At 33.7% G+C, this 12,532-nt stretch overlaps 2 protein-coding genes and 1 long non-coding RNA gene across 5 annotated transcripts; 2 read left to right on the top strand and 1 right to left on the bottom strand.

Moving 5' to 3' along the window:
* Positions 1-460: 460 nt before the first annotated feature.
* On the bottom strand, positions 461-2,166 carry LOC106385068. Of its 2 annotated transcripts, none has more exons than XR_007314612.1 (2): positions 1,838-2,166; positions 461-677 (listed from the first exon to the last, which is right to left on the bottom strand). It is a non-coding gene; the product is annotated as an uncharacterized LOC106385068 (long non-coding RNA). The 2 variants fall into 2 exon arrangements; XR_001277075.3 differs by having other exon boundaries at positions 461-684; positions 1,838-2,134.
* A 2,439-nt stretch (positions 2,167-4,605) lies between these two features.
* On the top strand, positions 4,606-6,158 carry LOC106353317. The gene has a single exon (XM_013793062.3). It carries the CDS (start codon positions 4,874-4,876, stop codon positions 5,963-5,965), a length of 1,092 nt encoding a protein of 363 aa, XP_013648516.1. The 5' UTR covers positions 4,606-4,873; the 3' UTR covers positions 5,966-6,158.
* Positions 6,159-8,905: 2,747 nt separating this feature from the next.
* LOC106353316 (dnaJ protein ERDJ3B-like) lies at positions 8,906-11,580 on the top strand. 2 transcript variants are annotated; one of them, XM_013793058.3, is made up of 10 exons: positions 8,907-9,170; positions 9,251-9,399; positions 9,463-9,598; positions 10,048-10,162; positions 10,335-10,451; positions 10,542-10,628; positions 10,710-10,769; positions 10,855-10,932; positions 11,030-11,101; positions 11,192-11,580. In XM_013793058.3, the coding sequence occupies exons 1-10, from the start codon at positions 9,100-9,102 to the stop codon at positions 11,348-11,350; spliced, it is 1,044 nt and encodes a 347-aa protein (XP_013648512.2). In that variant the 5' UTR covers positions 8,907-9,099; the 3' UTR covers positions 11,351-11,580. The 2 variants fall into 2 exon arrangements, with proteins under 2 accessions (XP_013648515.2, XP_013648512.2); XM_013793061.3 differs by lacking the exon at positions 10,542-10,628 and having other exon boundaries at positions 8,906-9,170.
* Positions 11,581-12,532: the final 952 nt, after the last annotated feature.

The raw sequence follows: 12,532 nt of genomic DNA, 5'->3' as shown, positions 1-12,532 counted from the left end.
CCAAATATCAAATAATTTAATATTTTGAAGTTATAATAAGTTGTAAATCGTGTTGAAAATTATTAATTTAAGATGTATAAATTAGTTTTATAATAGATTAATATACTAAAAATATAAATTAGTTTTAAAGGCTTACAAATCAATCTAAAACAATGTATAAATGGATAATAAATAACTTAAAAACCCTTTAATGACTTTTAGTGATAAAACCCCTCAACTATTTTTGAATCGTAAAAAAAACCCTCAACTAAGTTTTCAACATTATAAACCCTCAACTTATAAACCGTTAACATATGTCACCCTCCGTCACGGTTTTTTAGACGGAGGGTAATATATGTTAATGGAACTAAAGTTGAGGGTTTATTTCACAGGATTTTTAGTTGAGGGTTTTTTTTACGATTCATCTTTAGTTGAGGGGTTTAATTACTAAAAATCCTATAATTAACTGCCCATTCTTCCCTAGAGAATTTACAACAAATGCCATTGACAGTCCACCCTTAATAATGTCGTTCTCCAATGTTCATTCAAATTATATTACCTTAATTACATTAGCTTAACATTTAACAAAAATACAATAGAAACTATGTTACACGATCATTGCTCCCTGGACCCTGGACAGTACTGAAACACAATAGATCCATCATACTGAAACAATATATGTTCGATTCTTCAGTTATCTGCACACTTATGAAACACAACACTCAAAAAAACAATCCATATAATATAAGATTTTGAATTTAAACACAAAAATGCAAGAAAGTATCAGAAGATTCCAATGTAACTAAACCAAAGGATACTTATAAGTCTAAAAATTCAAGAAAGTTTCGGAAGATTCCAATATATCACACTATCTAAGATCGTAAGTGAGTCCATCCAATATATTGCTGCCAATTTTGGTCTTTCCACAGTTTGATCGAAAGCATGTATTTTTATTATAACTCAAGAACCGGTTATTTCTTTTGTATGCATGAACCGGTCATATTCGTTTTTGCAATGTGATTAAACCAAAAGGTTTTTTTAAATTGACTACAACTTACGGTGTTAAAACGTAAGTTGAAATTTATTATAGGTTTGTGTAGATTGACTTAATTTAAAATATTTTGGACAATATATATATTTCTGACTATTAAATGTACTTTTTTCTATAATGATTGTTGGTTGTAATCGGGGAATTAGTATGGGTTAGTGGCAATTGATATTGACGAGTATAATATAGAAAGTCTTGAATATGGTTAATGATTCGTTCTCATCATGTATTTCATATATGGCAAACATATTTTTGTGATTGCGCCAGTGATTGGGATACTTTCTTAGATTTATCGTCAAGGCAATATATATGGTAAATGGTATTGTGATTTGGCGTTAATTAGAGTGATTGACAAGTTAAATCACTCACATGATTTGTGCTAATCTTTTCAAAAGATACGCAGAGATCAGTGCTCTGGTTTTAAGCTATATATAAGCCAAGCCAGAGTTAGCACAATTCATCAGAAACCTAAACCACCACATATCTTTCGTAAAACCTCTACTCTTATGATTTAATCTTTCTTGAAGCCTCTACTCTTTATCATTTATATTTTCTTGAGTTGATTCTATATTGTTCTGGATTTCAACTTAAAATCCAGGGATTACTGTCCAATCGGGTTAAAAGAGTCATGACTAAATTGATGGTTTTATATTAATTTGTGTTTTTATGAAAAATTTTGAAATTATAATTTTATTGCGTTATGTTTTCCTCATTAAAGTTGAAATTTTTTTGGTGGATACATAAGTATATCAGTCTAATGTGGACATACGATATGGAGTCTAAATCTGAATCTAAGTTTGAGTGTAATACCTGTATCCGTATCAGTTTTGGAATCATTCAGCCAGCAATCACCAATCCACCGCGTCTCTTCCCCAAAGCCATTTGAGGACAATGATTTGCAGATGAATCAGAGGATCGTCGGGGAAATTTGTTTTTTTTTTCAATGAGATCAATTGAAAAGAAAAAAGAATCAGTAATCGGAAAGAATTGGTGGTAGGGACAAATAATAAGAATACAATATGCTCGGTAGTTCGTAGACGTCTTCTCACCTGTGTTCCTCTGGTGAAATATCTTGATTTTGTTAGAACCCTAATCCTTTTTTGTCCCGAGAGAGTCAATTTGTTATTATTTAATTTATTGCATAATTCATAAAAGAAATGGACTGAATATGTTCAATTTTCAAAAAGTCCATCGTATGTAGTAGGATTTTTGAGTTATCTATTACAATATTGGGCTCTACTATAACAAATTTAGACCCATATTTGGTAATGTAATTATTTGCTAAATATGTTCAGTAACAACAAAGCCCATCATATGTAATTTTTTTAGTTTTTTAACTACGTTCATGGTACAATTGCATCACTATAAACTCTAACTTCCCTGGAGAATTTACTCAAATAATGGACTAACGATATCCATAAATTGTTTATGCGTATAAAATACTCATTTTTTTAATATTAATGCATTAGAAATATTTAGGAGGGGTTATTGGGACATGAATTTTAATGGAATTTGATGATTTCAATAGTTGAGAAGATTTTACAAGTTAACTAGATTTGACAAATTTTATCCAATATTCTTACATAGATTTTCATTACTCGTGTATAAGATTCTATTGATTGTTATTAACTGGTAAAAAATTAATGGTATAATAGGAGAAAAGAAAAAAGAATCATTTCAATTATTAAAAAGACAAAATGTCATTGTACCTTTTAATATATAGATATATAAATAAAAGTTATTTTTTATAATTTTTAAAATATATGGTTTTAAGTTTGAACTTTTTATATAAAAGCTTTCGATTTTTTTTTCAAATTGTATTTTTTAATTCTTTTTGAATTCGAAAATACTTTTTAAAACTATTTTAATTTTTTTTTACATTTATTAAATTTTTAATATTTGCTTTCTACTTTTATGTTAAAGTTGTGATTTGTATTATTTCATTGTTCAATTTTGTGTGTTTTTGTATGCGAGTGTATTTTATTGCATAGATTTCAAAAATCTTATGAGTATAGATGATATTCTCAAAGTTTAGTCTTATGAGTTAAAACAAAGAGAATTTACATCCCAATAACAGTAGATTTTAATAGAATCTTAAAATCAATGAAACTAAACTTTTCCAATAACAAAAGATTTTGAGTGGAATTTAAAAGTCATCATCCCAATAACAATGGATTCTAATTAAATTTTAAAAATCCATAAACCAATAACAATGGAATCTCAAAATTTAATAACTTCTCTTGAATTCTTCTACCTTATTGTTTTTCAACTATAAATCTTATATTTGATTACGAGAGTGTGTGGATCATGATTAATTTTTAAACCATTTTTGCGCATGCGTATTTGCTCTCACTTTCCATATATTGCCTAATCGTGAATATTGTTTCCTTAATTGGCGATACAGTAATATTTGACACCATAACCTTTTATAAATTTACACATGTGCTTTCAACCAGTTAGCATACATACATAGAATTGCAGTCCCAGAGAACCAGATCTGCCAGATATGAACAAAAACACCAAAGTTATCGTTTCCATATTTGATGATAGTATTAATGCATTTTTGTTTATGGATCTTAACTGGGCCATATCGTATGTGTTTTGGGTTATTATGATATACTCCTTTCGTTTCAAAATAAGTATCGTTTATTCACATTTCACTTGGATTAAAAAAATAACAAAAAATATACTAATCTACTCTTAGTTATTATACAATTGTTTAAATAAAAATGATTTAACTAAATATTTATTGGTCATTTAAAAGGTTAGAAAGTATAATATGAAAAGTACATTGAAAATATAGAAAGACACTTTTTTGAAACAAAAAAAAAACTAAAATAACATTCTTTATAAAACAGAAAGAGTAAATCTTTGTTTTATCAATTATTTTATGTCCATATTGTTACATATAATTCATATTTTTTGAGAAAATTGAATCTTTTTAAATTCTAATAATAAAACAAAAAATCAGGAAAATCACACAATACAAAGTAGCCCAACATGTATTTTGTAAAAATGATAAATTTTATACAATATTTAATTATAGTTCAGATTTTTTCAATGTGTTTTACTATAAACACACTATCCAAATTACGATCTACTACTTTGATTTTTCAATTTTTACATGTGTTTAACATATTACACAACACATTTTATATGTTTTATCCATTGATTTTATGAAAAATATCTAAAATATGTGATATATAATAAAATTCAAATCAAACTCTCATCCCGCGCAAGGCGCGGGTCTTATCCTAGTTATTATGTAAAACATAAAATGCTATTTCCTAAAACAATAAATCAAGGATATCAAGAGAAACTAAGATATATGGTTATGGGCAAGCTAGTAAATGGCATTGTAAATAGCATAACATCCATAGATTATTTTTCTTTATTCTATTAGATCAGCGTCAGCCTGCGGAATCTTAAGCAACAACCATGGCATTACCTACATGATCAAATTAATTACGTTAGAACTTTTAAAAATTTTATCCTGGTTGATTACCTTTTTATTCATGCAAACGACATGTCAGATGATTAAATAAAATTTAAATTTGTGCGCTAAAGATCGAGTACGTTGTAATTCACTTTTCTTTATAGGAAAACAGCATACGAATATTAACAATTAAAAAAGAAAAAAAGTTTTTGAGAATCGCAATATAAATTTAATTTTTAAAACGTCAATAAATACAAAGAATAAAAAGCAGGATTCATACATACATACATACATACGCTGCATAATCTGCTCCCTCACCTCGTTCCTCGCGCTCTCTCTTCCTCTCTCTTTCCTTGAGAAACAAGCCAACACTCACAATCGATCTACTCTCTGATCCCTCCTATAGTACAATGGTTGTTATCGAGAGCTTTGGCCACGGCGAGCCAGAAACGCCGCGTTTCAGCGACGACCTTGGCTCAGGCTCAGCTTGCTCCACTCCCTTCGTCAGCGCTCCGTCAAGTCCCGGACGTAATCCACCGCCGGGTTATTTCTTCAGCGCGCCGTCGAGTCCGATGCATCATTTCTTCTTGTCCTCCGCTGCTCCGTCGGCGAATCCGAAGCTCGATTCGTCGTCTCCTTCCGGCGACTTCGAGTTTGATTTCTCCTCTCGGTTGTCTTCCAGCAGCGGTCCTCTAGGCGGCGTGCCGATGACCTCCGCGGAGGAGCTCTTCTCCAACGGCCAGATCAAGCCGATGAAGCTCTCTTCCCATCTCCAGAGGCCTCAGGTCTTAACGCCGCTTCTAGATCTGGAAACCGAGGAAGAAGATGACGCGAAACGAGACGGTAGGCGCGGGAGGGATCTGAAGCTGAGAAGCAGATCTGTTCACCGGAAAGCAAGATCCCTCTCTCCGCTCCGAAACGCAGCGTTTCAATGGAATGAAGAGGAAGAGGGAAAAGGACTCGCCGGGGAGTGTATACGGAAGCTACAAGAAGATTACGAAGCTAAGATTAATGAAAACGTGACGTCAGCTGAAACGACGCCGTCTTGTTCTGCTTCTTCTTCTCGTTCGTCGTCTTACGGAAGAAACTCGAAGAAGTGGATCTTCCTCAAGGATCTGCTTCACCGAAGCAAAAGCGAAGGAAGAGGAAACGGCAAGGAGAAGTTCTGGTCCAGCATCTCGTTCTCTCCTTCCAATCTCAAAGACAAGAAACTCAAGTCAGAGGACGCAGCCAAGAAGCAGAAACAGAATCAACCACCACCGGCGGCGAAAAAGGCTCCGGTCACGGGGAAACCGACAAACGGAATAACGAAACGGCGAGGGTTGCAGCCGTCGGCTCACGAGCTGCATTACACTACGAACAGAGCTCAAGCGGAGGAGATGAAGAAGAGGACTTACTTGCCGTACAGGCATGGACTCTTCGGTTGTTTAGCGTTTAGTTCCAAAGGTTACAGTGCCTTGAACGGTTTAGCCCGAAGCTTAAACCCGGTTTCATCCGGTTAAAGTTCGTGTTGTGTTATAGATCAATTATTATTGTTAAGCAAATGTTTATGTATAGATCATGGATTCAGTAAATCCTTAAGTTATAAATAGTATATGTAAGATGATCACTCTAACTCTCTGTTGTTAGATATTGATTTTCTGTAGTTCTTGGGAATGATTTCAGAATCTAAAATTTTACAGTGGTGTTGTAATAGTTTTGTGTCATTTTTTATTTATTCTTAAGAAGTTAAGGTTAAGAACCAACAATGGTGGTGGGGTTTTTGGTTTGTTATATGGGAGAGAGAGAGAGAAATTATTTTTTGTAAGTACTCTGTGAGATCTGCGGAAGAGAAATAAAAAAATCGGATCGGGGCCATGAGTGAGTTGTTTTTTGGAGTAATGTGTGTGTAGAGTTAAGAGAGCATCTTCATCATCTTCGTGATGACCCATTTGTGGTTTGTCTTATTAAAATTTGGTGATTGAAACTGTATCTTTCAAGTCTTATCTATTTGGCCTTTAGCTAAATAACATATGCTTTTATGATTAATATTTCTACTTGTTCTTTGGATTTTTGTTTTGGATATTATCTTTTAGACTTGATTAAATTGAGTAATATGCATACCTCTTGATGACAAGAAGCCTACCTACCGTGAGTAATGTATGAGGTTTTTTATTATCACACTCGCTTGGTTAACACGACATATACATATCATACTTTTAGTTGTTTTTTCTTCTTTTTGGAATTCATGCTCTTATTGTTCCTATGTGATATTTCGTTTTCATTACCATTGTAGCCAAACTAAAAACTCCAAATTGCGTCTTTACTTGATTTGATTAATCAAAATCAAATCCAAATTGATTATAGAAGCAACAAAAAGAAGATGAAAGAGATGTATGTTAATCCAAACTAATATGTGTCAAATCAATCTGGAGTTTGAGAACTAAATCCAAATGGAATACACACTGTTCTATGGTTGATCAGATTTGTGTAGATATGCAAAACTAATCTCATTCCTATATGTAGCTATCGATTTTATTTTAATGGCTTTCGGTTTTGCTACACAACCCATGTTTGCAGAAATTCCATAGCTAATACTAATAATGATTTTTAGTTGAAAGACAATTTATAACGAGTTACGAATATGTAACAGTGTTTTTCTCTGATGCCCGGCTGCGGCAACAGTTGTAGTTGAAAAACATCAAATATTAAATGCGATTACGTGCACGTATAGCGACCTAAGAAAATCTACGCCGCACATCAACAAAACATATTTAGCTGTCTTATCTATATCTAAAATATACAATTCAACCCACATGAGCTTGTCTGTATTTTGGACCCAGTGCTGCATCTAGTACACTCGCTTATAGTCTTATACACAACTGCTACTACGAGAGCTATCATCTTTTATCTGATTAAATTACACAAAAATTTGTTGAATGAGGAAAATTTAGTGGATAATATACACATATATACCATCCACTAATTATACATTCCCCACTCAAAACCTATATGTAACTTCTCTGATTACTTTTGTGAGATTAGAAAAAGGGCCATGTGGGTTGTCCTAGTTGTGTTGTAAGAGAAGAGTATTAAGAACAGAGGAGGTCCGTACTTAACATGACCCACTCATATATATGAAAAGTAAGAATCTCACTTCTTTTTCTCTTCTCCATAAGACTCCAATGAGGGTAACAACTTGGGCCAAATTACTCAAAAGACAGTCTTGTCATGGGACTTTAATGCTTTTTAAAGAGTTTTCACAGGAGATCTTTTTAAAATCTGTTGCTAAAAAAAAGAGGATCGTCAGTCCCATGTCATATCATAGTATTTACATTTTTTCTCCAAAAAGAAGAGCGGAGATAATGGGATTAAATCAGAGAAACCATATACTCCATCCATTTTATAATAAGTAATGTTTTGAATTATAACATCTCCAATCCACCTCTATATTTGCCTCTATTATAGCATTTAGAAGTAAAATCACTTCAACCCTACTATATTTCACCTCTATATTTTTTATAGGTAAAAGCATTCTTTTATAATAGAGACATATTTTTTTATTCACAAAATGATTTTTTAACTTTCTACTTTAACAATTAGAACCAAAATAAATATCTTTTAGTGAAAATGTACCGTTTATATAAATATATAATCATACTTTTATTTACATAATAGTTTCTATAAAAAGATTCAATGTAAATAATACCATAATTTTATGAATGTTAAATTAAATTAGATTGGTTTTCAACTTTCACAAATAAAATGTACTATTTGTAAAATTAAAAAAGAATATATTAAAAATATTCCTTTTTAGAAGAATAAATAGATGAATACATTGGAAACAAACTCATCTCTATAGAGTTTTTCTATTTTAGAGGAAAAAATAAGAAAATATATTGGAGATGGTCTTTGTGTATTAAAAAAATTACATTTAAAAAAACATTTTTAAAATATAATTTTTAAATCAGTTAATCACTTATAAAAATACTGTAAAAATCTAATTAGTTAAACAATTTTAAATAAAGTTAAAATTAATCTTGAATAAAATACGCATTCTAAAACATTATCTATATTAAAAAAAATGAATGGAATAATTATTAGGGCACAAACACACAAGTTGCAACCAGTGACGTCGGATGAGTCACATCAATCAATCTACAACATGCACTGGATCGCTCAGCTGCGATGGTCTGATCTGCCTCACTGTTTATGTGTGGGAACTTTCTATTCCGTAAACCAATGGTGTCATCTGTAATCTATATTTTGTTCTAGAATAAAATATTATTATTCACTAGGTCTTCCGTATATGGGCCTTTTAACCAAGCCCATTAAAGTAAACAAAATGGACACATTTTAGGTGGAGTTATAGGCCATCTTGAACGTAAATGAGGCAGCGAGTCTGCGGTCATTTATCCACGTGACTGATATTAATTGGTTAGATTTGTGAGAGACTTAGTCCTGATTGGTTAAGCATTGCAATGTACACGTAATCTCGTCACTGGGTGTTCGAATTCTAAAATGTGTTTTGGAATCCTTCCTTCCGAGAAAGAGGGAAGTGACCGATTCGAGTTTTGGAATCTCAGATTGGTGTAACCGTAAGGGTTGAAAGGCCTTGGGAGAGTAGAGTAGGATCCTCTTCTGATTTCCGTTTCCAATGGCGATTCGGTGGTCAGAGCTATGTATCGTCTTGTTCGCACTCTCTTACGCCGTCTGCGTCATTGCTGGGTAAAGCACATCTTTCCGAAATGCGGATGTGTGTATTCGTCTGTGTGAATATGTCATAATGCGTGTTTGTGAAATTTCAGGAAGAGCTATTACGATGTGCTGCAAGTGCCTAAAGGTGCTTCTGACGAACAGATCAAGAGAGCTTACAGGAAACTCGCTTTGAAGTATCATCCCGATAAGAATCCGGGAAACGACGAAGCCACTCGCAAATTCGCTGACATCAACAACGGTAGATTACCGTGTATGTCGTTTTGAAATTGATTGAATGGTGTCTGAGTTGATGATGTAACAGCTTATGAAGTGCTGTCGGATGAGGAGAAGAGGGAGATTTATAACAAGTATGGTGAAGAAGGTCTTAAACAGCATGCTGCTAATGGTGGGCGTGGTGGTGGAGGAGGAGGCATGAACATGCAGGACATCTTTAGCCAGTAAGTTTCTGTCCTTTTAGATTTTCAGAGTCTCTACATGTCTAAGCATTGGAGGGATCAATGGAATAAAGACTAATGGTGTTGACGTTGGTTCTTGTTTCCTCTTTTATCGGAAGAATCGTTATGGTATCTCTTTAGGTTCTAACTAGTTGTACAAGATTTGCGGTTATCAGATCACATTCTGTGAATAATAGAAAACATAATAGTGGCTAAGGTTTCCTTCGAGCACCTGCGTTTGGGTTTAGGAACACAGTTGCATGAGAGAGATTTTGTATGGATAGAGAATCTTAGTGGATACCATATCATATTTGGGTAGAAGTAAAGTGATTTCTTTGTATGGATAGTGGATAGATACCAATGAATTTCGTAACGTCTGGGTCTCTGATGTAGTGCGATAGTTCCTAAATTTTGTTTTTGTTTCAACTTTGGGGTTAAAATGTGCCTATTAGGTTCTTTGGTGGTGGTGGTTCGATGGAGGAAGAAGAGAAGGTTGTCAAGGGTGATGACGTCATTGTCGAACTTGAGGCCACTCTTGAAGATTTGTACATGGGAGACTCTATGAAGGTATGCTAAGCTGCTTGGGCTTCATAACTTAATCAGTGAATATGATTTCATAGTGTCATACTTTTCGTTTAAAAGATACTTTGGTTAGAGTAACTCGGTTCTTAGACAAATATGATATGAATTGCCTTAACTTTTGGTTTCTAAATGAGGATGTCCCACGGTGATTTATCAGGTATGGAGGGAGAAGAATGCTATAAAACCAGCTCCTGGAAAGAGAAAGTGCAACTGCAGGGATGAGGTTTATCACAGGCAAATTGGTCCTGGAATGTTCCAACAGATGACAGAGCAGGTAAGGCAGATCTATTCAAGCCTTCTCAATCCATTCTATTGAGTCCAATATCAAGCCCACCTGTCTGAAAACATATCTGGTTCCTGTCAGGTCTGTGACAAATGCCCAAATGTTAAGTTCGAACGGGAAGGATACTTTGTCACAGTTGATATCGAAAAAGGAATGAAAGACGGAGAAGTAAGCCTCCAAACTCTACGCTAAACTACACATCATTGTAGCTCTAAAACTCACTGAGAGCTTATCGATCTCGCCTTTCAGGAAGTGTCTTTTTACGAAGATGGTGAACCTATTCTAGATGGTGAACCTGGTGATCTTAAGGTTAGCCTCTTCCCTAAGTTTCCCTAATCCTTCATTTCATGTGGCTTCAAGATCAGAAACATAACCATTATTGTACATTTGACAGTTCCGAATCAAAACTGCACCACATGCCCGTTTCCGGAGAGATGGCAACGATCTACACATGACCGTCAACATTACACTGGTACATAGATATTCCACTTACATCTTTGTATCTCTACGTCATGAATTAACAACTTATTCATTTACTGATTTTCTTTTTAAAATAAAACACATGTCAGGTTGAGGCGCTAGTTGGTTTTGAGAAATCATTCAAACACTTGGATGACCACGAAGTTGACATCAGTTCCAAGGTAACACTAGCACTACAACACAAAACACTCTATATTGATCATCTAATGGTTATTTTGGGTTGAATGAATATGGTCTGTGTGTGGTAACAGGGAATTACAAAGCCCAAGGAAGTGAAGAAGTTCAAAGGAGAAGGAATGCCACTTCACTTCAGCACAAAGAAAGGCAACCTCTTTGTCACTTTCGAGGTTTTGTTCCCTTTTTCTCTCACTGAGGATCAGAAGAAGAAGATTAAAGAAGTCTTGGCTTGAAACTTCTCTCTCTAGATATTTGAAATTTGGGGTTTAAATTGAACTTTGATGATCCTTTTATGTAACACGCCTAGGTTTTAATATAGAAAAAAGGGGAGAGAAAAAGGAAAGTGAGAAAAGCCACAAGGAGGTTTTGATCAATTTGTCTTCTTTTTTTTTTGTTTATATATATCTTATGGTTTTGTTGATCAAATCAGTGCATTTTTATGATTCATCTAAACCTTGGATTATTCAGTATATCCCACATCACATGATCATACAACAGTAACAAACCTTGTATTGATATATGAATTATGTTACAAGTGGGAGGTTTTGATTCAGAGCCTGGAGGGCATTCCTCCGGCGACCACTAAAGTTTCTCCGCTAACAACAATCATAGATCAGAAGAAAAACTATACATTATTTGATCACAAACACGACTGTTTCTTTAACATACTAACCACTTCAGAGTTTTGGGTAATGAAAGAGGCAAAGTGTGTTGGTGGCACAACACCAGGAGCTACAACGTTCACTCTTGTGTCCGGTGCCATCTCAGCAGCAAGTGCCTTAAAAAGAAGAGTGGACCAGTTAGTGAACTACCATCATGATAAGTGAAGATTATATTATAGGGAGTCTAGGGTTTAGACAATCATGATACCTTGGTTAGTCCAAGAAGAGCTGTTTTAGTAACTTCTTACATTGCAGTGGGTACTTGCGGATGAAATGCAGCAGCAGCAATGGAGGTTACAAAGGTAACCGAAGAAGCCAGAGTAGAGAGAAGAAAAGAAAAAGACACTTGTCGAAGATAACTAGTCGGAGATGGAGTCGGAAGCAAAACAAAAATTAGTTTGAAAAGGGAAATCATCGAGAGTTTGTTAGGGAAAGAAAAAAACACTACTGAGAGATTTAGGTTAGATTTAGAGATTTATTTTTTTTAAGAAAATATCAAATTGTTATTTGTTAACTAAATATTAATAAATACCATATTTTATAATAAAATTGAGTGCTAAAACAGTATTAATTCAAATTAAAATGGCAATGTCCCAAAAAAATAAACAACCATAGGGACTAGAGTCCCTTTTATCTGAGCCAAATTAGTAAAAAAAATATATAATTCAGTAAAAAAAATATAATATTATTTGACAAATCAATTTTCTAAGTTGTCATGTTCACATTAACCTTTAAAATTTTCAATAAAAATGA

Source organism: Brassica napus, chromosome A7 (assembly GCF_020379485.1).
Source record: "Brassica napus cultivar Da-Ae chromosome A7, Da-Ae, whole genome shotgun sequence".
Classification (NCBI taxonomy): Eukaryota; Viridiplantae; Streptophyta; class Magnoliopsida; order Brassicales; family Brassicaceae; genus Brassica; species Brassica napus.
Note: the sequence above shows the minus strand (reverse complement) of the source record. Positions and strands in the feature narration are given on the sequence as shown.

Coding starts and splice junctions, on each gene's coding strand:
- LOC106353317 (XM_013793062.3), top strand. CDS start 4,874: ATGGTTGTTATCGAGAGCTTTGGCCACGGCGAGCCAGAAACGCCGCGT.
- LOC106353316 (XM_013793058.3), top strand. CDS start 9,100: ATGGCGATTCGGTGGTCAGAGCTATGTATCGTCTTGTTCGCACTCTCT. Junction 10,629..10,709: donor AAGGAATGAAAGACGGAGAA/GTAAGCCTCCAA, acceptor CTCGCCTTTCAG/GAAGTGTCTTTTTACGAAGA. Junction 10,770..10,854: donor GTGAACCTGGTGATCTTAAG/GTTAGCCTCTTC, acceptor TACATTTGACAG/TTCCGAATCAAAACTGCACC.